The 27,021-nt window shown below is 44.9% G+C and overlaps 1 protein-coding gene across 7 annotated transcripts in view; it reads left to right on the forward strand.

Moving 5' to 3' along the window:
- Positions 1-27,021, forward strand: part of LOC137431202 (pleckstrin homology domain-containing family A member 7) — a 322,395-nt gene that overhangs the window by 15,813 nt on the left and 279,561 nt on the right. For all 7 annotated transcript variants that reach the window (XM_078781655.1, XM_078781650.1, XM_078781654.1 and 4 more), the window contains exon 2: positions 11,242-11,318. In XM_078781655.1, the coding sequence (XP_078637781.1) occupies positions 11,242-11,318 (77 nt within the window). The remainder of the gene's footprint in view (positions 1-11,241; positions 11,319-27,021) is intronic.

Raw genomic sequence — 27,021 nt, forward strand, 5'->3', positions numbered from 1 at the left:
CTAGGAAATTGGAGATGGGCATACGTGATCACTGGTTTTCACTCACTGGTTTTTCAATCGATAAAATAGAAATTGGGATTTTGCTTTAATCTCTATTTTTATTTGTAAAAAAGTGGATGAATCATTTCAACAATTAGGTCCCAATGCTGCTTTAAAACGTAGTCCCTTGGCAATGGATGCAATCCTGGATGGTTCACCACTGATGAAGATTGTTAACACCCACCAGTAAATGTAAGCCGATTAACGGGTGTGATGTTATTTTGTGAAATACGGCGTAGTCCACAATTCTCGGCCCAGTGATGATTTCCAGTTTTACCATGCCAAATTAGTAGTTTCTAAACTGAGTAGTGTTACTTTGTACGCATTATCAGTGTAGCTGTTCGGCCACCACTATAGATTTGGGTAGACGGACAAATTCCTTTTGGCAGTGGAACCTTTTTTTACAGTGGCATGTGGTAACCAGCACATTAGTCCACTTTATTACACGAACTACCAGCACATTAGTCCACTTTATTACACAAACTACCAGCACATTAGTCCACTTTCTTACACAAACTACCAGCACATTAGTCCACTTTATTACACAAACTACCAGCACATTAGTCCACTTTATTACACGAACTACCAGCACATTAGTCCACTTTCTTACACGAAGTACCAGCACATTAGTCCACTTTCTTACACGAACTACCAACAACAAAATAAACAACAATAACAACGAAGCACGCTACTCAAATGCTGTCTTTTCAAAATAAAGTGAGAACATTTGGAAAGTCTTCGCAAGTAATTATTGTGATCACTTTAAAACTCTGATTGAGGTAGAATTTGATCGACGATGAAATTAATTAAAACACTGCTTCCCATTGGCTCATTACCCTAGCTGTGCTCGTTAAGTGAAAAGCGCGGTTAGGCATTCGGTTGTGTCCGTACATGTGCCGTACGTACGTGTGGCGTGCGTGTCGACATTTTTATAAATTCATTTTCTCGGCAACCGTTCTTCCAATTGAAACCAAATTTTATATTAATTATAAATTTTATATTAATTATAAAAAAATTATATATATATATATGAGCGCCCAGTCGTTTGCAAAATATAGGAGCGCCCACGCCTGTTTAATTTTTTATTCACAATTATCACATCATAGGTCACTTGGCATGGACACCATCGTGGAAATACGTTACGCCTCCATATCTCTGAAACCGCTCAATGGAAAAAAATTAAACAAGGCTCATTGCCAAGTACTCCCCATGGGGAATAAGATACGTTGATGATGCTGTCATCGGTACCGTCATTTAGAATTTGAAACGATGAAACTGCAAACGAAGAAAGAAGCTACTAGGCAAGAAAGTTTAAGACAACAAAGTACAGGTGGTGTGTGTAGCTGAAGTGTTGCCTTGTGGTTTAGTCGGCATTGCACTTTTGCAACTTGATAATGCATCCCATTGCTTAATTTACTAATAAGATGTTTTTAATGCCATGGGTTCACAGCTGATTATTAATGAATGATAATTGCTCCAATTTAAACTTCCTGACCTGTGGCAGGTTTTGAAGTCTGTGAAATTGTCGTCTGTCTTCCAGTCAGCCGAAATCTCGGCAGTCGGATTTTTAACACCTCCTTCATTCATCTTGGCTTTTTCCATGTCTGACGTGTTCTCCCTGTTGTCGTAGGCATTGTCACCATCATACTCGATGTACCATACTCTTTTACAGAGTTTCTGTCCTGTTGCAGCAGTCTCTTCGTAAGAGTCATGCCGGTTGGTTTCTTGTTGCCTTCCCAGCGGTCAGTCGCCGACACGGAATTCGTAATTTGTTAACGGTGCCGGCGACGACTCACCTACTTTTTGCGAATTACACCATGGGGTCTGTAACCCTTAGATGTCCACAACTGTCAAAAATCTGACATAAACGCAGCCATTGGGCCTCGGAGCCTTTTTAAATGAATGACAGTTATATACAAGTACACATTCACATAAATAAATACAAAACAATTGCCAGACATTTGAATACAAATAAATCAAACAATTCCGGAAGTGTACGAATTTGGTAGTACGGCTTCTTCTTCTTCCTGATTGGCATCACACTTAACTCAAACGTGAGCCACATTCACTCGGAAACGTGAGCCACACCCCTTCCTCTCCTGCCTCCCCCCTCCCCTCCCCTTCCCCCCTCCCCCCCTCTCCCCACCCTTCCCGTCCTCCTTTCCCCCTCATTCGCCCCTCCTTCCCCACTCCTCCCCTCCCCTTCCCCCCCCACCCCTCGCCTCCCCCCCCCACCCCTCGCCTCCCCCATCCCCTCCCCTTCACCCCTCACCTTCCCCCCCCCCTCCCTTCCCCTTTAAGATATAAATTCTCTGTAAAAGAGCTTCCACTTCTGACTGCTCCCCTTCCTCCTCTCCCCACCCTCCCCCCCTCCTTCCCACCTTCCCTCCCCCTCCCCCTCCCCCTCCCTCCAACTCTTCCCCCCCCCACCTGCTCCCCCTCCCACCCCCGTTCCCCTCCTCCCCACCCGGCAACGCCGGGTACTTCTGCTAGTATATTTATATATATTGGGATTGAAAAATGTAGCTAGAGGGAGGTCGATGGTGCACCACCACCACCACAAATCCCCACGCTTCCCATCTAAAGCAAAGTTGAAAGATTGCAAAAAGTTCCACCAGGATTAACCCAATATCAAATTTTGAGTTCATTTTTTTCTCATTTATGACCTTTGTGACCGTCAGGCCCCCCCTCCCCCGCCCCATGGGGCATGATCCATGGGCCAAATCCAAAAAAATCGTGCCATATTTAATGCGTCCCCCAATGTTGATTGCATGTACAATGTTTCGTTATGAAAATGTTTTAAAATGTGACTGCAATTGCATTTTTTGGTATTATGACCTTTTGACCCCGCCCCAGGAGGTGGGGCCAAACGTTGTACTGTTCTTCCAACTTTTTGCTATGTAGTGATCATAACTACCACGTTTGGTGAATTTCTGCCTCATGACAGATGGACAGCCGATTACAATATCCCCTACTCCCCCTTTCAAAAAGCGTGGAGATAATATAAATGAATAGCATATCACGCACACATTAAATATTTGAAATGGCAGAGGTAATATAATTAATCTTTAAATGTATCTCCATCGAAGCTTTCATCTCCAACCGCTCTTTCAACAGCACAACTCTCTGTGACGCTTATTAAGCTAATTCCCACAGCTGTCAGAGCCATTGTAATTCATTCAAATTGGTGATCTGTCAAATCGTGCAAGAACTCTGCATAATATAGCAGAAATTAATAAATTATTTTGACGCTAATGCACAGAACAAGGCTTTAGGCCATCGAAGGTTTATATTTGGAGTCTCAGAGATTTATAATAATGGAACTCATGATTAGGTAGGTAATCGGGCTTTTTCATTTGGGTGGTTGGTGGTTCGTGTGCAGCATTTGGCTGCTGGTTGCATCATTTTCTTGGGACGCGGCTGTGCCGCTGATGCCCTCTGTTACCAGTCCACGGGTACTCATTTTGCAGACCTCAGAAGGATGACAGGCTGAGTCACCCCACCTTGTGCTAATTCAACGGCATGACAGGGGCTCAGACTCAGGACCCTAAGATCTCAAGCCAGACACTTTAACCATTTAGGCAACACCAGGCTATTTGGGGGGATAATGGGGTTTAAAGAAGCGGAGTTCAGGAAATAAGTGTTGTTATGAAAATGTCATTTCTGTATTTAATTGTGATGTTTTGCTTTGATTGATTGAAATGTTTGATTATATAATTAGCCTCACCCCGGGAGAGGTTAAATTGTAATCAGTCTGTGTGAGTGAATTTGTATGCAGATCTACCTTAATAATAATATTGATCGTTCATTACAAGATCTAATGTAATCTTTATACTCCAGCAATAGTCTGCAGTTGTTGTTTTTTGTTAGCCCATAAACCACGCAGCAGGAGACACGCTTTTGTGTGTGTGTGTCGTGTGAGTGCCGAGTGTCTACACAGGCCGTAACTTTTTCTTTTTTATAAACCATTTGAGCTTTTGTCATAAAATTTTCAACAAAACCTTATGAGAATATGGAGAATACAAATTACCGATAATCGTTTTGTTAAAAGGTCAAAAAGGTCAAAGGCAAATGTGACAAAATCGTGAATTTTCATCCGACTGAAATTTTAAGAATTTGCATATTGGGTCACTGAATTGGTTCACCAATCAAAAGTTAGAAGTCAATTTTTTTTTAATATGAAAAATTTCAAAAGGTCAAGGTTGCATAACATATCAATATTTCAGTCATATCAACATATCAGTGACCCAATATGACCCAATTTGAGTGTAACCTGTAAGGTAAACGAAGGTCAAAGTCAAAGGTCAAGGTTGCATAACATATCAATATTTCAGTCATATCAACATATCAGTGACTCAATATGACCCAATTTGAGTGTAACCTGTAAGGTAAACGAAAAACGTCAAAGGTCAAGGTTGCATAACGTATCAATATTTCAGTCATATCAACATATCAGTGACTCAATATGACCCAATTTGAGTGTAACCTGTAAGGTAAACGAAGGTCAAAACGTCAAAGGTCAAGGTTGCATAACATATCAATATTTCAGTCATATCAACATATCAGTGACCCAATATGACCCAATTTGAGTGTAACCTGTAAGGTAAACGAAGGTCAAAAAGTCAAAGGTCACAAAATCGTAAATTTCCATCTGATTGACTTGAAATTTGAGCAGGGTTTACATATTTGGTCGATGAAACCTATTATTGTCAAGGTAACCTAAAATCGTCAATCGTTTTGTATTTTTTTTCATCATGTTTAGTATATGGAAGAAGTCCAAATACAAAGCAGATGTGGATGGGCTTTGCATTTTCAGATGCTTTCTAGTTTTTTTTTGGAAATTATGAAATTAGAGCAAAGTATACTAATTTAACCATAACTATTGAATAATGCACAGATTCTGTGCACAGCATCTGCGGCCACTTTTAGGCTGGTTAAAAAAAAAATTCCTGTTTATCATCGCCGCCCGCCCCATAAAAGTCGTCCGCCCCTAAAAAAAAATTTCCTTTTTTTTGCTCACGAAGTCAGTAAAATCCGTTCCTGCTCAGTGGAACAGGTTCGAATTTTGTATGTGCTCGCGTGTACTGTCTGAGCCAAGTTACATGTGCTCGAACTTCGCCGATCTGCAGGAGACCAATGAGGCAAACGACTTCAATAATGTCTACGCCAAAGCCAATCTCACATGCAACGATGCGACAGAGAAGCCATACGACACGGCTGGCTATGAAGATGTGTGCTATTTCTGTGGCTGTGTTGAGGAGCTGAGTACCACAGATGAGTCATATCCTATATGCAGTACCTGCAGTAAGAGTCGTACTGCCGAGAAGAGGCCCACTTGGAAGTTCAAGAAGTAGTTGGTATTCTGAAGGAGAAGCCTTCTCTCCGTTCTCAGGACAGAACTCTCTTATCTGTCTCCCTCTTCCAAATCCTCGTGGCATCTGCTCAAATCCTGGTGACACACTGTTTCTGGTGTTTGTTCCCTCTCCATCCCCTCCCTCACCTCAAACGGCCACATGGCTGACTCCACACGTGAAAAAGCTGAATGCCTCAACTCTGTGTTTGCCTCTAAATCTTGTGTCCCAAACCCATCCCTCTCTGTACCCAGTCGTACCCAGCTGCTCCTGGACTCTGTGTCCTTTCCTCCTGACAAGGTGGAAAAGTTTCTGTCAACCCTCGACTCTGATTCTGCAACTGGACCTGACGGCATCAGCCCACAGGTCCTAAAATCCTGTTCTTCCGCTCCTTCACTCCCTTTCTCTGTTCTCTTCACCCTCTCTTTTGCTCAAGGTCATCTGCCATCTGCTTGGAAATCTGCCAACATCACCGCTTTGCACAAAAAAGGTGCAAAAACAGATCCCAGCAACTACAGACATATCAGCCTTCTCCCAATTATCAGCAAAGTCATGGAATCCATCATTGCTTCAGATATGAAATCTTTCCTCTTCCCCAATGGCTTGATCTCTGATCATCAATTTGGTTTCATACCTGGTCACTCTACTCTGGACATGCTGCTTCTGCTTTCTCAACAATGGATGGAGGTCCTCAATGCCAAACAGGAAATTAGAGCTGTCTCCCTTGACATATCACGTGCCTTCGATACGGTCTGGCACCCCGCTCTGCTCACCAAACTCTCCTCTTTTGGTATCCATGGAAATCTCCACGCATGGCTGGCGGACTTCCTCTCTAGTCGTAGTCAACGTGTGGCCCTGAATGGGTTTCTCTCATCTCCTCTTCCTGTTCAGGCTGGAGTTCCCCAAGGCAGTGTTCTGGGCCCTGTGCTTTTTCTGGTCTTCATCAATGATCTCTCTGACTCTCTTGAAAATCCTCTCTATCTTTTTGCTGATGACTCTACTCTCTGTCGCTCCATTCTTCATCCCTCAGATCGGCAGTCTGCAGCCTCCTCACTCTCTGCAGACCTGGACAAAATCACAGATTGGGCAAACAAGTGGAACATGTCTTTCAATCCTGACAAATCTCTCACTCTTACGATGTCTTTCCGAAAAGACCGACTGGACAACCCTCCCATCCACTTTCTGAATAAGCCTCTCCAAGAAGTTCTGTCCCTCAAGCTTTTGGGTCTCACTATCTGCCATGATCTTTCCTGGGAAAACCACATTTCAAATCTGGCCTCCAAAGCCAGTCGCTGACTGGGCATCCTCCATCGTGCAAAGTCCTTCCTTGGCACACCTGAGCTCCACACCACATACAAGGCTTTCATCCGCAGCTCAATGGAATACTGCTCTCCCCTCTGGGCTGGTGCTCCTGCCTCACACCTAGCTCGTCTTCACGCTGTTGAAACCAAAGCATTCAGAATCATTGGAATCTCCCGCGATGAAGCTAACTCCAAGGGCCTCTCACTCACTCACTCACTCACCGCAGGCAGGTTGGTGGTCTTTCCGTCTTCTACCGACTCCTCTCTGGCCTTGCCCCCTCCCCCCCCCCCCCCCCAGCTCTCTCTGGGCTCTGTCCCGCAAATATTCCTACAGGTCGCACAAGATCTTCCTGCAACCCTCTTATGGTTAAACTGCCAAAATCAAGACTCTCTGCTCACCTTCACTCCTTCATTCCTCTTTTCTCCCGCCTCTGGAACAAACTCCCTCACTCTCTTCAATCCCACTCCACCCTCCAGGTCTTTAAAACAGCTGTTCACCACCATCTCTTATCTTCCCCCATCCAAAACCTTGATCTTTTCTACCCCTGCTAATTTCACCCCAATTCCACTTTTTTGAAATACCAACTTCTGTCCTGGAAGTCCTTGGTGTCCTTGTGTTTGATACTTCCCCCACCCCCCCCCCCCCTTCCCACGCCTCCTCCCCCCAAGCCCTCTCCCTCCCACACATCTCCCTGCTCTTAAATGTTGTGTGCTCTCAAGTGTTTGTGTGCTTCCCCTTCTCTTGTCTTCCGCTCTCTCTTTTTATATATTTTCTTTGTCTGGTTGATTTGTTTGTGAAGTAAATGTCAGCTCTTTCACGAGCCTTGATTCAGTATACAAAAAAAAAAAAAAAAAAAGCCAAATGTCATCGGCAAACGGGAGAGCCTCACGTGATAATTATTGCTGTGGATTTCTAGTCAAAAATTAAACGAGCGCTGCACTACATGTAGTAGTAGGTGATGATAGATACATGAATAAACGGCAACCAACATTCTCTTGGTGTTGAACTCTACTCAACATCTATGAGTGCTATAATAGCAGTAGCTGCTGACAGATAGATACATCTATGAGTGCGATAATAGCAGTAGCTGCTGTTATATAGATACATCTATGAGTGCTATAATAGCAGTAGCTGCTGATATATAGATACATCTATGAGTGCTATAATAGCAGTAGCTGCTGATATATAGATACATCTATGAGTGCTATAATAGCAGTAGCTGCTGATATATAGATACATCTATGAGTGCTATAATAGCAGTAGCTGCTGATATATAGATACATCTATGAGTGCTGTAATAGCAGTAGCTGCTGATAGTTAGATACATCTATGAGTGCTATAATAGCAGTAGCTGCTGATAGATAGATACATCTATGAGTGCTATAATAGCAGTAGCTGCTGATATATAGATACATCTATGAGTGCTATAATAGCAGTAGCTGCTGATAGATAGATACATCTATGAGTGCTATAATAGCAGTAGCTGCTGATAGTTAGATACATCTATGAGTGCTATAATAGCAGTAGCTGCTGATAGTTAGATACATCTATGAGTGCTATAATAGCAGTAGCTGCTGATATATAGATACATCTATGAGTGCTATAATAGCAGTAGCTGCTGATAGTTAGATACATCTATGAGTGCTATAATAGCAGTAGCTGCTGATAGATAGATACATCTATGAGTGCTATAATAGCAGTAGCTGCTGATATATAGATACATCTATGAGTGCTATAATAGCAGTAGCTGCTGATATATAGATACATCTATGAGTGCTATAATAGCAGTAGCTGCTGATATATAGATACATCTATGAGTGCTGTAATAGCAGTAGCTGCTGATATATAGATACATATATGAGTGCTATAATAGCAGTAGCTGCTGATATATAGATACATCTATGAGTGCTGTAATAGCAGTAGCTGCTGATATATAGATACATCTATGAGTGCTATGATAGCAGTAGCTGCTGATAGATAGATACATCTATGAGTGCTATAATAGCAGTAGCTGCTGATATATAGATACATCTATGAGTGCTATGATAGCAGTAGCTGCTGATAGATAGATACATCTATGAGTGCTATAATAGCAGTAGCTGCTGATATATAGATACATCTATGAGTGCTATAATAGCAGTAGCTGCTGATATATAGATACATCTATGAGTGCTATAATAGCAGTAGCTGCTGATATATAGATACATCTATGAGTGCTAAAATAGCAGTAGCTGCTGATAGATAGATGTATAAATGCGAATCAGACATTCTTTTGATGTGGTTTATGTCCTCTTACATGTCTGCCAAACTGCTCAATATGCATGTACCGGTACCATGGAGTGATATTTCGTGGCGAGGAATTCTAGTCAAATATGTATGAATGCTATATAGATACATGTATGGCAACCGGACATTATTCTTAAAAGCCGAAGTTTTGGTCCACCATTGTTATATGTATCAGCAAATATTAAAAGTAAACAGAACTCAATGTGACATAGGTTTCTTTATTTTCTTTATTTGAATCGTATCAGTGCGTACATACGAAGGTTTACTAGTTTAGAAATCATAACATGATTCATCATGTATGGCCAATCAAGTATATTTAAGAAAAAAAACAGTGTGCGTTGAATAATCCATTAAAATTTCACTCTGAAAAAACAAACAAACAAAAAAACCCCTCCCTCCCTACCCACTTTTTTGAAAAAAAGTGATGATAAACAGGAAAAATTTTTAACCAGCCTTAAGACACCATTCATCGCATTTCTCTCGGTCCTTGAAACCCACTTCAGACCACAGGCTCGACTAGCTTGCCCAGGTGCCCTTGGTCACATTTTGAGCTGGCCAGTTGAGACGATGTCCTGAGGTGCATTGCAATGCCTATGTTTTGAACTTGCATGCCTGAGCTGTCATAGGCATAGTTTGACAACCTTGTGTACTTTAACCAAAATTTTGGCTGAAGGAGACAGCACTTCATACATTAGAAAGGAGGTGATTACGGGGGGAACTGATAGAGATGTTTAAGATCATGAAGGGTGTCACAAGTTGATTTTTACATCTTGAATTCGGATTTTGTCCAAGTTAGCCATGCCTGTTCTCGAAGGTGTGTTTGTTTGAACTTAGATCTACTGTACATCTACTATATAAGAGAGCCGTTGGTCTGTCTGTCGGTGTGTCGCCATTTTGCTCAGAGATGGCTGAAGGGATCTTCGTCAGACTTTCAGAGGTTCATCAGTGATGGCTTGGGAATGGTTTAGGCAAAAAAAAAAAGTTCGTTTTTGTGGATTTTTTTTTTTAATTGCTCTGTTGTGCCCAAGCCTTTTTGATTAATGACAGTTATATACAAGTACACATTCGCATAGATAAATACAAAACAATTACCAGACATTTGAACACAAATAAATCAAACAATTCAGGAAGCAGTCGAAGTATAGGTCGTAAGGCTTCTTCTTCTTCCTGAACGTCATCACACTTAACTCAGAAACGTGATGAACTGCACCTTCACCAGCATATATTCAACGAAAAGGTAAAATGATGAGTTACCATTTGTGATGGATTTTGATTTGGATGTAATTGCTTTTCCATTATATTTTCCCTCGTTTCAAATATGTTGATGTCTCTTTTTCACTTGAGCAATGCTGGGTACTCCAGCTATAAGTGCTTATATACTTTACTTGGGGTACAAATGCAACTTTGTCTGAGGGGTAACATAGGTGATGTGGCCGTGGCCTCATGCGGACGGGGTGTTGGCGGGGGGGGGGGGGGGGGGGGGGCGGTGGGGAGACCAGGAGAGGGGCATAATTCTCTATGTAAATGTGTACCGTGTAGCGCCACCTAGTGTTTGTGGCAGAGGGTATTACAATTTCCTTTTTTTACCTGGGCAACGCAGGTAAAAACACTTTGCACGGGTAAATCTTTCCTCTTTGCCTTCCCCTCTCCCCCAAAACGGGGGGGCCTGTCAAAGCCATCCCTCCCCCCCTCCACAAAATATGTATATGTAGTGTATCTTTCTCTCCCTCTCTCCTCACCTCTCCGTCCCCTCCCCCTCTTCCCCCTTCACCAACTTACCCCCACACACACATTTGGGCTTTAATTTGAAGGAACAATTTGATTGATTTACTTTTTTCTTTTCTACATTTACTTCCCATTGCCATACAAGGAAATTGAGACACAGGAAAGGATGACTTAGACATTGCTCTTCCACTCCTTGGACCATTTGGTCCAAGTGGTGTGATTTAATCTGAAGAAGCGATGAGCATGAGATGAATGGTCTGTTGTGATTTGCGAATGATGTCGCGTTTTTTTTGTTTTTTTGTTTTTTTGCTTGCTGTGATCTGTTATCGATACAATTGCATCGGGGAAGGAATGCTCACAGCTTTGACTTATCATGCAGCCCCAGATTGCTAACAATGTAGGATGCATTTAATTGGTTTAAACATTTAAGTTATATTGCTGTTTAACAGACCCTTAATATCAACTCAATCAAGGGTTTTTAAAATGTGATAGTTGTGTTAATATTGACTGCTTGCCATGTTGCTCTGCTTGTGGACAGTGATCAAACTCGGACGACAACATGGCTGCACCCAAGGTCTTCGGAGCCTGTGTGCACAGGGCATCGCAAAAGAGATGGTACCATTGCTTTTTCATGAACTACCAACCTCTAAGTTGCTATTAAATATTTTTCTTTTCTTGAATTGTCACATTGCGTAAACTATTATTCCGCCACAAAAATTCAATACTGACCTTTACCCCCAAAACATTTCCTGTTGGACAACCACAAAATGAAATCGATTTCACCATGAACAGTGGCACACATGTGGTTAATGTTTCGCTGGCTGTTTTCAGGTTTCTCAAACACTCCTTTGTTGTGTATTCCCCTTGAACTCTGTCTTGTCAGTTGTGTTTATTGAATGAACAGTCGATGCATTTCTCATGCAACTTGCTATAAAAACAAAGATATCTTTTCACCTGCACATTCTTGATAAAACTTTCTCATGGAACTTGTAACCTATTTTCGATTCCTGTTATTTTTTTTGCCTTGTATCATCAAATGAAAATCGAAGCACATTAACACAGAACAAAACGGCACTGGCTCAACAAAATGTTGAGCATCAAAAAGTTGTACTTTTTTTCTTTTCTTTTTTCTATCACTCCATTGAACCAAATCGATTTGGCATTAAAACCAGCCACTTAAAATTCGCTATTCCCAGTCTGCTGATTATTTATTCTGCTGTGTTCCACACTATTTTATTTCTTAGTTTGATTTTCACCCCAATAATTTTAAAACGATCTTCTCCCAATTATCACATCTTTTGTTTTAATCTTGCTTTATTTCTTCCGCTCCTTTCACCACCTCATCCCCCTAATGGCTTAAATTCAGTCATCCTCATCTTCTCCTGTTTTGCTTTTCTTTACCTGTTTCCCTTTTAAGTATTCCAGTTACTGATATTTTCCAAAATCGGATTGTATAGCCGACTCTCATTAAGTTGAATGGTACATGGACTGCGTATTCTTAATGCATGAACCAAATTGTTTAATTATGTGAGCTCGTCATAGCCAGGAATAAATAATATATATATATATATATATATATAATATATATATTGTTGCGGATTCGGGGGTCGGCTCTCCCCTTATCAAGGGGGGTGGGGGGGTTAATCCCCTTGTCTTTTAAGCTGGCCGTCCCCCAATCCTGGAAATTATGACGCTCCTCCTGGTCGGAATCAGCTAGGGTGATTGGTCAATGGAGTCCCAAATACCTACGTACTAACCCCGACCGCGAGCAGGGAAATAACTCCCGCTCTAACCACGGACAAGATGGAAATTGCCGAGCGGTTAGCAATCCGCGGCCCGAGCCGTTAACAATAAAACTAAACCCGATCCTGAGCGGTTACGAAATCGTGCCACAGGTACTCGATTGGAAGAAAAGACGGAGGCGATCGAATGAGTGGAAACCAGAGTAAGGGAAGAACAAAGAGTGGGTTTATTAATTATTTACAAGACCCAAAGAAGAGGAAACGAAAGCATGCACAAGAAGAAAAACAAAAGGACACAGGGCAATCTTATCTAAACAGTCTTACTTACAACCCCAGGACAAACAGACAGACTTACACGGGAGGGTAGTGGTAGGAGGAGAAGGTCCAAGCAGATGGTCCAGGCGATGGGATCCGGTCCAGGCTCCGGGTCCACGGGCGAAGAACGGCAGGCAGCTTCGCGTGTCGTTGGCGCATGACCGGACCTTACATATGGCTAGGCGAGGGCTGGAATGCCGCGTACGTATATTGTGCCAAACGCTCTCTCTCTCTCCCGGATCAGTCCGTTAACAAAGGCTCGTGGCGCAGTTCGTTACGAAAGGAGGTCGTACAATGCCATTGAGCTCTCCCCACGCAGTCCTCCCAATGCAATCCCCGGCGCAGTTCTTACAATGGAGCTCCCTCGCACAGTTCTTACAATGGAGCTCCCTCACACAGTTCTTCTAATGGAGCTCCCTCGCGTAGTTCTTAAAGCAGTCCTCGCGCTTGCGCTTATATAACGCGCTTAGAAATCAATGCGCGCTTCATCGAGCCACGCCTATCAGTCAGCTCACCTCAGCCCTGATTGGTCAGCGTGGGCTCACTGGCTCCGCCCTTGACAGAATGTTGACAGGGCCACGCCTCGTTCTTGGCGCTCCGCGCCCTTCTTCCCCAAGCTTGACCGCGTGCGTAATGGCGTTTGGAGCGAACGCTGAGGCGGCTGCGGCTGGCAGAGGTGCGTAACCCATTTTGGAGAGAGAGACTGCAAAATGGACAGAATGGGGCCTATCTTATTTAATTAATGCAACGCAGATTCAACTATTGGGAACACAGCCTTATCTGAAACACATACTAAGGAAATAACTGACAGTCCTATGGTGTCCTACGTGTTGTATATGGCCGAACTATGGGTGCGACCTTTGACCTTATTAAATGATGGGATATTTACAAGAGTTATTATTAGTCCCCTACCGGTGTACACCGGAGGGGACTATAGGTTTGCACGCCGTCCCTCCGTCCGTCAGTCCGTCAGTCCGTCACGCAAAGAACAGTTTTCCGGACCTTTTTTCTAAACGGTTAATGCTAATGATTTCAAACTTGGCACATGGTTTCCTCATGATAAGTTACAGATCAAGTTCGAACTTCACGACGTTTCGATCATTTTTGACAAAGGTATGGCACTTTGAACTTTGGGAATTCTGATAATTCTGATGATCCTTAACTCAGTGCCATTTTAAGTTTTAATTTCCTTTAAAAACATTTTCTCTGCAATAATAGGACCGATTGAGATCAAATTTTCACCATAGGAGGGACTCGGTCTGTAGAATATTTTAATGGTAATTATGACGTCACAGGTCACGTGGTTTGGCCGCCATATTGTTTTTCGTGAAAACACGAAAACCTCTTTTTCTCTGCAACGGCTGAACAGATCGAGGCCAAACTTTGCAGGCAGAAAATATTTAAAAATGGATATCTCTTGTTTATTCTAGAGTTCTCCTCAAGCCGCACCACGCGCCCTCAGCCTCGTCTGCGAACGTCAAAAGCGCGACACAGCGCGTGCTTTCGGGAGGGGCGGAGCCAAGCCGAGCAACATATATATACACATCGATCATTGATCGTGAACCGGAAAATATAAGAAATTACTGATATTTAGCGACTCGAAAGGTTCTTTATCAACAACTTATTTTCTCATGCTTCTGCTGACCTGTCTGCAAGGTGTATAAATCGAAATGCCGAGTGTGAATCACAGGTGAGCCCGTCCTGAGGTAATTAGCGATTGGGAACGACTCAGAACCTGTAGGTGAATAACCCTTGGTGATTTCCCCAACAGTTTTCCGGACGACCGACTGCCGGTAGGGGACATGTATTGCAGCGCAATACTCAGAATGCTTGTTTATTTACAAAAGTGAGGGTTCTAAAAACCGCAACACTGCACCCTCCTCTCCTCCAGGCCCGGCCCAGGCCGAAACAACTTTAATGTAATGTGACACTTAGGTGTGGTCACCCTCTACTTTTAACCTCACCCAGAGTGCGACAGTTTTAACACTAAGTATGTCCTGCCTGCTGCGTTGCATTCTACCTATCAGACTCATTCCCACAGACTAACCGAATTGCGGAATGGTCTTGAAAACTACACATAAAGCCGGTGGGGAGCATTATTTACAAGACTACTATTAATTTGATTATTTACAAAACTGCAACCCAGGACCTGTCTTTTGTGGGAAACAAAAGCAGAACTTTTGATAAGAGGAAAACCATTGCCATGCACTGCACTGATGCACCATACCATATGCACCAATAAAACAAAATGCATGAAAAGCACCACAAAGCACCAAAGAGCACCAAAAAGCACCATAACAAAAGAAAATGCACCAAACACATTTCAAAACAATAATAATGGCATCTTGTGATGTCTTCCCTGCTCCTCTGCTGGGCTGGCTGCTGGGTCGCTGGTTCTGGCTGCCTTCTTACTTGCCGTCTATTTAATAATTAAAAAGGGCACACACCGCGTCCGCTTTTTATTTACGGCCAGCAGGGCCAACTGAGGTGGTCCACCTGCTGGGCATAGGTGCCACCTTAACCGTGGTCCGCAAGCAAGAGGCTGCTGGCAGCAATGGTCGGACCCAGCAGAGACGCCAGGCCACAGTACGTGTGGTCCATAAGGTGGTGCTATGCCATAGAACGTGTGGTCCATATGGTCCATATGGTGCATCAGTGCAGGCCGGAGGCAGCGGAGGTGCGGGCACACAACTGCAGTCACCTGCGCACTCCCCCCGGGCACAAAAAAACAAGTCCATGAGTGGGGGGAAGGAGGACAAGCAAAGCAGCGGGCAAGGGCGCAAGGGTACACATCAATACAAGATAATGTGGACATGAAGGGCGTGGGAGAGCGAGTGGAGAAAGCTCGTCCCTAACGTTCATCACCCCCCATGTCACCTATTCTACCCTTGCCCCTACCCCGTATTTACACAATCTACACATTTATCAAATCCGTCGCTATGTCCCGTCCCCCAAATCTCCCCTAATGCCAAATTCATCCCCAATCCCTCCCAAGAAGGAAGGGATGGAATTTCAAACACAATATCACCCCCACGTCATGATGCGTCTTTCATTCCAAATGCTTGCACAAAAATGTGGTGTGGAGTACTGTCACCTCGGTAAGTGGATGCGGATGGTGCGAAGAGATTTTCTCCTATCTATGCTCTAATTGACCTTAACACTTTAAACTACCCGGGGTCTCTCCCCTGCAAAACCATTGGCCATCTTACACGATGTGGTTCTAAAAACCAATTCCCATTGCACATACTGTGGCGCTCTCCAATTTGGGGTCTCACTCCCCCGATTCTACTCCCTGTGCCCTCGCACAATTTCAGGGCTGGGTCATGTGGCTCACCAGCAGGTCCGCTCACCTGCACACCTCCGCCACTGAAGTTGCCACCCGAGCTTACCTAGCTCCTCATCCTAACCTACCTGGGGAAGGCCCTCTGGCTCCCTTACCCCACTACCGCCCTCTCTGGCGACGGGCTACCCGGGTCCTCCTCTGGATCCTCGGGCCCCATTGAACTCTAACTCTGACCTCTAACCTGGCTCCCAGAACCTACCTGCGGCCTCACCTGGCCGACACTAACAGTGGCGGAGTGCCCAACCAACCATTCTCACTAACAGGCCACACTCCCAGCCATTGCACTCCACTAATGCACCCATCAATCAGTACTCTGCTACTTTCGCACCACAGATGTCAATATCCAACCACAATTTACCTACTCCCTCTACCTAATTTTAAACTACCCTGCCCGGGTACTCGTGAAGGGGTCCATCCTTTCCCCATCCACTCCTTCGCACCATACACTCCACTCCACATATTCCACAATACTCACTCCACACCATCCATTCCACACAGCCATTTTCCACTTGCATGCCATGCAAGTCAATCACTCAATGCACAATCACACCCATTCTCAATACTCTGCTCAATACACTTCCACTTCTCCAAACCATTGCTTCAGGCACTCAGATTCTCCCGCGCTCACACACACACATCATTCACAAGCATTGCCTCTCAATTCCTCACCAGCACTACCGGGAACTTCCATACCAATTCCTCATTTCATCACCCTCACTACAAACACACTGCATCATCTAATCTAACTATTGCCCTTCTAAGGTTAGTGCTTCCCTGTCACCCCATTAAAATATGCACATCCCACGTCATTCACATCCATCTAACCTATTCTACGTCCCCACTACTTGTACAATGTCACTACTTAAATCTTGGTCACCTATGGTCATCTCTAGGTCCCTAATGATTATCCAAGCCCTCCCTGGCTGGGTTTTCACCGCCATACCCCATAAACGCTAAAGCTCCTCTGCCCAAAGTACGATGTGAGGGATGGTAGATCTACCATCCCTCCACACCGTATACCATTTGCCATCATTACTGCTACCATTAATCGTCCACTATTCTTGAGTCTCTCGGTGCGGGAAATACATTTTTACAGCTCGGTTTCGAAAAACCGAGCAATGCATACGGTGGTCTGTCTCCTGCAGGTTGGGTCCGTCCGGCATTCGGATTCAGGGGAGGAGGTTTTGTCAGGCCAAGACTCCAAGCACCATCCCTACGCAGGGCCTTTCCCTCCCATGCGCGGTGGCCCAGCCTTGCCCGGCCGGAGGGCCGCCACCACAAGGGGGCGCCGCTCCGAACCCTTCTCCTGCCCCTCGAACCGGGCCGATCGCTTTGCCTAACAAAGCACGGCACCGACCGTGCAGGGCGGAGCCCGGCCCGAATCGTGCACGGCGCTCTGTGCAGGAGCGACGCGGCACCGATCCCGGCCGGTCCCCGCAGCACACAAAGAACACCGCGCACCGAGAGCTCGCGTCGGCTATACGTCGGCCTGAACGCTGTCCCGGTTAACGTCGATGCTCCACTTGCATGCTCACACCATGCGTTCCTTTCGTTACTCACAAATGCCATACTCTCCGTTACTTCCACCACCGCACTCTCTCGTGCATACCACCCAGGCACACTCACACACTCCGTTACACACCTCTCATACGCACACCCTGGCGCACTCTCCCTCGGTACGTACTCCGTAACACTCATGGGGGTGCACTCTTGCATCCACCCATTCAGCACACACCTATCCACGGGTGTGCAATCCCCTATCGCACACCCAATCACGCGCTCCACAACCAACTCAGGTGTGCATTCTCGCACACGCTCCTCAACCAACTCACACTCTGTATCACTCACTCCCACTTCCACACTCTGTTGTGCACTCACCCTCGCTTTCACACTCGCGCTCCGGCGCCGCTCGCACACGCGCACCATTTCCACTCACACAGCGCACCACGGACCTTCCACACACGCCCGGGGTACGCTGGGATCCCAAGCGCACGAAAATTCTTTTTGCGCTAAACACTTTCCCGCAAAATCTTTTCGCGCCATATACAACCCGGCTCGCCTTCGGGATCCTTTTCTCCACACGCACCTGCAAACTTTCATTGGGGTTAAGCACGGCATCATGATGTGGATACAGACTTTGGGCATATTCCATTCCTTCCTCCCACGAGTGCTTTTCTATGCTTGCCGTCTCTCCAATTTCCACTATTTGTTTGATTGATTCGATTTGAATTTCTTTTTTCTCGACGACCGCTGGCGCTAATAAAATTTTCTCTACTTCGGCGGTCGCCGGCTTTCCCATACCCCGGGTCGCGATCTCTACCCCGGTCCACGTAACTTTGCCTTGCTCAACTTCGCTTTCCCCGCGCTTCTCAAGCCGCGTTATCTCGTCGCGTACCATTGTGCCCTTCCTGCTTGATCCGCGGTCAATGTCTTTCTGTATTCTTTTCACCGTGGCGTTTATTTGCTCCTGAAATCCATCCGGGTTGTACCTTGCTTCGTGCCTCACTTTTTCCATGTCGATCCCCTGGGTAGCCATCATTGCATCGAATCCCTTACTGTCACCCCTCATAGATGCACTGAAATGCACCATCAAAAGGCCCCAGTCCATTGGCACTGCGGGCCCGGCTATCGCCGTCACGTACGGGAGGCCGCCATTTTCTTTGCCAGCTAACGCACCCTTTCCAACCTCCCTTACCAACTGTCCCTCTTGGCCCTGGGTTATCAATTTTTCCCTATTCATTACTTCCACCAGCATCCGACCGCCTTGACTATCCATTGCACGATTTAAAATTGAGATGTTATAATAAAATTTCGGCCGCTCGAAATTTTGACCAAATTTTTCAGATGATAGATAAAATTTGGTTTGGGTCCAATCCCACTCACAGACACCAATTATTGCGGATTTGGGGGTCGGCTCTCCCCTTATCAAGGGGGGGGTTAATCCCCTTGTCTTTCAAGCTGGCCGTCCCCCAATCCTGGAAATTATGACGCTCCTCCCGGTCGGAATCAGCTAGGGTGATTGGTCAATGGAGTCCCAAATACCTACGTACTAACCCCAACCACGAGCAGGGAAATAACTCCCGCTAGAACCACGGACAAGATGGAAATTGCCGAGCGGTTAGCAATCCGCGGCCCGAGCCGTTAACAATAAAACTAAACCCGATCCTGAGCGGTTACGAAATCGTGCCACAGGTACTCAATTGGAAAAAAAGACGGAGGCGATCGAATGAGAGGAAACCAGAGTAAGGGAAGAACAAAGAGTGGGTTTATTAATTATTTACAAGACCCAAAGAAGAGGAAACTAAAGCATGTACAAGAAGAGAGAAACAAAAGGACACAGGGAAATCTTATCTAAACAGTCTTACTTACAACCCCAGGACAAACAGACAGACTTACACGGGAGGGTAGTGGTAGGAGGAGAAGGTCCAAGCAGATGGTCCAGGCGATGGGATCCGGTCCAGGCTCCGGGTCCGCGGGCGAAGAACGGCAGGCAGCTTCGCGTGTCGTTGGCGCACGATCGGACCTTACATATGGCTAGGCGAGGGCTGGAATGCCACGAACGTATATTGTGCCAAACGCTCTCTCTCTCTCCCGGATCAGTCCGTTAACAAAGGCTCGTGGCGCAGTTCGTTACGAAAGGAGGTCGTACAATACCATTGAGCTCTCCCCGCGCAGTCCTCCCAATGCAATCCCCGGCGCAGTTCTTACAATGGAGCTCCCTCGCACAGTTCTTACAATGGAGCTCCCTTGCGCAGTTCTTAAAGCAGACCTCGTGCTTGCGCTTATATAACGCGCTTAGAAATCAATGCGCGCTTCATCGAGCCAGGCCTATCAGTCAGCTCACCTCAGCCCCGATTGGTCAGCGAGGGCTCACTGGCTCCGCCCCTGATGGAACGTCGACAGGGCCACGCCTCGTTTTTGGCGCTCCGCCCCCTTCTTCTCCAAGCTTGACCGCGTGCGTAATGGCGTTTGGAGCGAACGCTGAGGCGGCTGCAGCTGGCAGAGGCGCGTAACCCAATTTGCAGAGAGAGACTGGCAAAATGGACGGAATGGGGCCTATCTTATTTAATTAATGCAATGCAGATTCAACTATTGGGAACACAGCCTTATCTGAAACGGATACTAAGGAAATAACTGACAGTCCTATGGTGTCCTACGTGTTGCATATGGCCTAAGTATGGGTGTGACCTTTGACCTTATTAAATGATGGGATATTTACAAGAGTTATTATTTATTTACAAAAGTGAGGGTTCTAAAAACCGCAACAATATATATATATATTAGTATCTGTAATGTGGCGCTCCAACTTAATGAGCGAGCATCATGACATCATCGCCACGCATGTCCGCATTGCCTTGCACGAATGACCAAACGATCTTTAACTCCAAGGTGTTCAATTCAATGGCGGACCTTTGTTGTGCAAGTGGGGGAGAAGCTGTGAGCGCTGACCTGCACGGGTCCACACGACGTCTTCGACCCTGCAATAATCAACTCAAACCCGACACAAAATTAAAATGTACAAAAATACCGGCTTTATTAAAGAAAATGCCGGTCACAAAGAATGCACGATAAAACTAAATTCCTAATTGGAGCACCCCCAAAAAGACCCAAATACAGACAAAAGGAAATATAACTGTGAAAATAAGTATGTGTTGGTGTTTGCACTGAGGTCTAATCGGCTCTTGAACCTCGTCAGGAATCATCCCGGGCCCCACGTCCTTGCCCGCGAAACCGCAGGCTTCACTCCCAGTGGGCGCAAACTAGGCCTCACGCGGTTCGCTCACTCCTCGCTCCGTGCGCGAAACGAACAGGCCGCGTCCGCTCGGTCGCTCCAGCCGCGCTTGTCCTCACGATCTCAAACACCAACACCAAAGCCAGAGGATGCGAGCCAGCCACAAGTAGATGAAGAAGAGCAATGTCGGGACACGACCGTTCGACGTCAAAGCCAGGACTCGAGAAATTGAAGAATAAACGCGGAAATAAAGCGCGAGGAAAAGCCAAGAGGGAAGAGAGAAAATGTCGGGCAGAGCGTTCTTTTATACTCTGGGCTCTGACGTCATCCGTGCCTACTCCACCAATCCAAGAGTCCCATCTTTGCAGTCTTTGCGCCAATCAATCCTGGACCAATCACTGCCCTTCGGGGCGTGGCCTCACGGCCCTTCTGCGCCTGTGTGCTCACCAAGTCTGTGTTATCCACGGTAGTGCTCAATGTCCTGCTTCTGGTTGGTTTTTATATTTAGTGTGTTTAATGTGTGATTTCCTTCTTGTGTGTGTGCTGCATGTGTCATAAGGAACAGAGAAAAAATAAGAGGCCATTACATACAGGGGATTAATTACCCATAATCTCTCACTAATTAACATAACCCCACCCCTCGTGATGGGAACGAAGATACGAGTTACACGACATACGGCGTACACAAATGTTCTACTTAGTACATGGGTTTTCTTCTTCTTCTTCACGACAGTCGGAGCACACTACCTATGCAATTCCACCTGGACTAAGGTATTGCGTACCCCCCCACAAACGTAACAATATATACAAGGGCCAGTCAATAAGTAACCTTAAAATGACAGTATAAATTTGAGAATGTAATGTGTGCAGTTGTAGACGACATTTTATATCTATGGGTAAGGATCATGTTTTGCCTGTTTTAGATCTGGCAACATTGAGCGTATGACGTCAGTAGAGCAGTTCCAAGATTGTGGCTCCCTTAGAAGCATGTACCAGGGAGGAGCAATGTTCTGTCATCCGTTTATTGGGAAGTGAGAGTGTGAATCCCAGTGAATTCCATCGCAGAATGAAGATGCAATATGGTGACGCATGTTTATCGCTGCAGCAGGTGTACGACTGGGACAGGAAGTTTAAAAGTGGAGTGTTCAGTGTGGCAGACGCTGCTCGCCCGGGCCGGCCTCACACAGCCGACACACCAGAAATGGGTGCAGGAGTTGAGCGCATGCTAATGGAAAACCGTCGCATTACGCTGGATGAAGTGGTCTCCGAATTGAACATTAGCCATGGTTCAGTACACCATATCATTCACAACGTGCTGGGGTTCCGCAAAGTTTCTGCAAGGTGGGTGCCTAGACAACTCGCACCCAAACTGAAAGAACTGCAAGTGGACGCATGTGAAGAAGTTCTGCGACGTTACGAAACAAAAGGCGATGCTTTCTTGCAGCGCGTAGTGACTTGGGATGAAAGCTGAGTCCCCTTTTTTTAGCCAGAAACGAAGAGGGCAAGCAAAGAGTGGTGCCATTCAACTTCACCGAAGCCCAAACAATTCCGCACACAGCCGTTCGCTGGAAAGTGATGCTGACGCTATTATGAGATAGCCGAGGCCCATTTGTAGAGCATTACATACCCAGAGGGACTACAGTCACCAGTGCATCATACTGTGACCTCCTTAAAAATCATCTGAAACCAGCAATCGTTTCAGATGCAAAAAAGTCGTTTTTTTTTAAGCTCTGCATTTCTCTTTGCAAGACGATTACTTTCTGGTACATCTGATAGGCATTAAAAAAAATTTGGCTTCCATGTTTTTGCAAAAATGCAGGTGAGCAAGAAGCCTGGACTTTGATCGTTTAATGAGTAGGGTTTGTTGGATTATTGGATTTTGCCAGTATAGCCGAGTATGGGCAGTTGACTTCTATGTCAGGGGAAAAAGGCCATCTCAAGAATGCTCATCTATTGAATGACCATCAACTAGTCTCTGCTCAGATGGAAGTTGGACCTGTTTATCAGCTGCTTGATGGGTGATGCCAATGATTTTCAGAGCCATTACCTTTCAATGGCTTTTGCGAGTGAAAGGCGTTGATGTTGAATTACCTGATGGTTTTAGCTGGGAAGCTTTGTGGATGTAGGACTTATCTGGATTAAAAGTCATGTTTTTGGAGATTGACCCGTTTTTGGCTTTGTGCTGTGATGGATGTAGCCACTGTCACTCTGGCACTGGGATGGGGAACTTTTTGACATAATGCTGGCTTGTCTGCAAAAATATAATATGATAATTTTCCAGCAAAGCAGAGAGATCATGAATGGAAATAAGAATAAAATTAAGCCTGATACTGCCTTGGGGCACACTGACCTTCATCGGTAAAGCAGTTGATATGTAACCATCAAAAGCTACATGCTGTTTGCACACATTAAATAACTAAGTCAGCCAGGCATAAAGACAGGTTTGAATACCACAGATGGCAAGCAGGGCCAGGTGTCAAACTGTTTTGAATACATGGAATCAGAAACAGGTCAGAACTGTTGAAAGACACACGTGACCTGTTTCTGATTCAAGGCCTCCATCTAGTATCAAGTGATAAAGGTACAGACAGAGGATATGGCAGTTCAGTGGAGCGTGTTTTGAGAACATGGACACTGATACCATCAGCTCCTACAGCCAAGGAAATGTCCAAATCATTCAAATACTTATCTATCTATAATTCCATTAATCTCTGTGTGTATGTGTGTATGTGTGTATGTGTGTATGTTTGTCTGTGACCGCTGTTTCTCGACAACCACGGGTCCGATATACTTTAAACTTGCCAGGTATATTGCTGGGGACCCGAGGATGTGCCTTTTCAAGGTTTGAAATTAATCGGACAAGTACTTACCGAGCTATGGCGATTTAGCCGTTCGCCGTTCGCTTTGGCGTTGCGAATGGACCAAACCATTGCATGTAAATAGAGGGGGGGGTTCTGTGGTCGTTGCGAATGGACCAAACCATTCATGTAAATAGAGGGGGGGGGGGTTCTGTGGTCGTTACTGCCACGTGGTTTCAAAGTTTTTTTTTGTTGTTGTTGTTTGCACGCATGTTTTTTTGCACCCACGTACGGGCACGCCCTAGGATGTTTACACACACACACCCCTACACAAATTTTTTTTTTTTTTGGCAAGGAACGGGCACCCACGTACGGGCACGTCCTAGCTTATATATAGTACGGGCATGCCCTAGTATTTAGAATTCACAAATAGCAAGCTGAAACATCGTGTTTTGTCTCTGGAAGAGAGAAACATGTCAAATAATTCACCTTTTGAGATGTTTGGTATTTTAATGGCACTGCCAACTAGTATCGCAGCTAATGGTCTAAGCTCAGGTCTGCCATTTTGATCATTGGCAGTGATGAAACTGATGTTGGATCTCACCATCTGCTTATTGCATTCATGTAATGCTCCCCCCCCTCCCCCCCCCCCCCCCCCACACTATTGGGATGATAAGCCGAGTGTTGGCTTAACGGTTAAGGTGGCTGGCTTAAGATCTTAGGGTCTTGAGTTTGAGCCCCTGTCGTGCCGTTGAAATAACACCAGGTGGGTTGACTCAGCCTGTTATCCTTCCGAGGTCAGCAAAATGAGTAGCAGCTTAGTGATAACAAGGGCACTGCATCAGCGGCACAGCCAGGCTTCCAGAAATAATGCAAGCAGCAGCCACAGACTGCATGCAAAACAACATTTGGGTGATGCTTATCACCTGGCACGCGATACCTGGACAGTCCCAGATGAAAATCGCTCTGTGGTCAAAATATCTGACCTGACCGTCGCCTATCGCCCAGTTGTACAAGTTGGTGGTGCCCTCAGTTTTGAATGTGGATTTTCAAAAATACGACCATTTTAAAAATACATTTTTTGCCGGCTTTGTGGCGTGACCTAAGATTTCCCTCATTCAGGTTTGCCAACCAAGTCGGAAAAAACTGATCTGCTTGAAAACAATTTCTTTGCTGCAAGCTTCCTTGTACCGAAGTCAATAAAATGGGCAGGTTATCTGTAGGCCAGTTGGAATGAATCTGTGCATCCAAGGGATCAAGCTTTTGTGAAAGCATTCCCAGGGAGAATCGATATCAATTTGCTTTTTATTATCCTTTTTTATGGACCATCCATTGCTAAGTTTGACCTAATTGGCATTCCCATCTAATCATAGAGCTCATGATGCTGGGATCCCATGTTCAAATCCCATATATTTTGTTGGTTTATGCATTGTCTATTAATGTCCTTATCAATTCCTGTGAAAGTACAATGTAATTTCCCTCTGTCCTTATCCTACCTGTGATATAGATCTACAAGCTCCTCAAAATTACTGTTTAAACCTGTGTGTGGAAAAGACTTGTATACTTGGTAGCAAGGTGGTGGACTACATTTACCTATTGCCACGTTTGGGTTTGTTAACCTTTGAAATATAAATAGTTCTACTCCAGGTTGTTTATCTTGCATTTTCGAGTCTTGGTTACTTGACTTGTCTGGATGAATGGAATGTATGTGCTGTTGATATAGATTAGAGTGTTCTTGTGATATAATGTAGAATATAACATACACCCTTGATCAAAACATTTCTACCTGCTATCTCCCCACTGCACATCATTTGTAAGAATAGGAATCACGAAATGTTGTGGTTTTGACATTTCTGTCTAACTGTGAATCTCCACTCATTTGTTCCTCTTTTTTTGTGCCTGTGGAACCAACTTCCACATCCTCTTAAATGTCCTTCCCTCCAAGTCTTCAAGACGGCTAGCTATTCACCACCATTTTAGATCGTTCCCCATTCAAAACCATGATCTTTTCTACCATTGTTAACCCCTCCCAAATCCCTCCTTCCAAATTTCCATTTTTCCCTCCTGAAAGTTTCCTTATCTATCCATCTTGTTCACCCCATACATTCTCTCCTGCCCCACCACCCCCCACCCCCCCTGCCCCACCACCTCCCCTCCCATTCCTCCCCACACCCAATGTTTGTCCAAGACCTTGGATTAGCAAAGAAGTCATACAACTTAGTAAAGAGCACTCCAGAGCAAAAAGTGGAAAAAAAAAAATGCAGACCCTAACATGTGGTCAAGGTGCAACTTCCTTGCAAGCGAAATAAAATTGAAAGTCAAAGGATGAAAAGACAAGTGGCTAAAAGATCTATGTGCGAATGTGGAGAAGGCACACCAAACTACTAAGTCCAAAGAGGTGTACGTGACCATCAGGAAAATTACCACCAAATGAAAAACCAGGATGAAAAGAGTAAAGAACTAGAAAGAGCAATCACAAATTGCACACCCTCACTAGGACGTGTTTTCAGTGGTTTTTAAGGCTTTTGTGTTAAAACAACTATGGTGGCCGAACCACGTAACCAATGACGTTATCTTTGTTTTTTTTCTCCACCAATGTATCCCTAGATGATGCTCGACAAATTTCATCTTGATCGGATGAAGTTTTGTACTTGTCGAATTATGACCTCATAATGGAGGCACCTATGACATCATCATTAACACATTTTATTCCCCATGGAGAGTTCTTTACAATGAGCCATGTCTCAATTTTTTCTATTCAGTGCTTTCGGAGCTATAGAGGTGCAAAGTTTTTCGGGTTTTCCAATATGGCTCCCGTACCACGTGACCTATGGCGTCATAATTATCATAAAAAAATTCTACAGGAGGATGTTCACCTATGGTGAAAATTTCCTGTCAATCGGACCAACAGTTGCAGAGAAAATCATATTTATTCTGTGCGGACAAACAAACAGACAAACAAACGGACTCAAATGCAATACCCTCTCCTATGATAGGGTCACAGCTGAAGAACGAAAAGCTTCTGGTGAAATAGGTTTTGACATAATCTACCATTTGTTCAAGTTGGTCTGGAAGAATGAAGTTTTTCCAGACGACTGGGGAAAAGCCATCATTGCCCCCATATACAAAAAGAACAAGTTAAACTGTGAGAACTTCAGAGGCATCAGCTTGCTGAGTCACACAGGGAAAATCTTAACAACTATTATTCAAGGAAGGATGATGAAGAAATTAGAACAAACACTTGACGAAGCGCAAGCTGGACATCACAAAAACAGAGACACAAGTCATCAGTAGGCACCACACAAAGAAAATTAACATCAACATAAACGGCAAAGTTTCACAACAAGCTCGGGAATTTACTTATCTGGGGGATACCATATCACGGGAT

This window comes from Myxine glutinosa, chromosome 7 (genome assembly GCF_964187855.1).
Source record: "Myxine glutinosa chromosome 7, kmMyxGlut1.1, whole genome shotgun sequence".
Classification (NCBI taxonomy): domain Eukaryota; kingdom Metazoa; phylum Chordata; class Myxini; order Myxiniformes; family Myxinidae; genus Myxine; species Myxine glutinosa.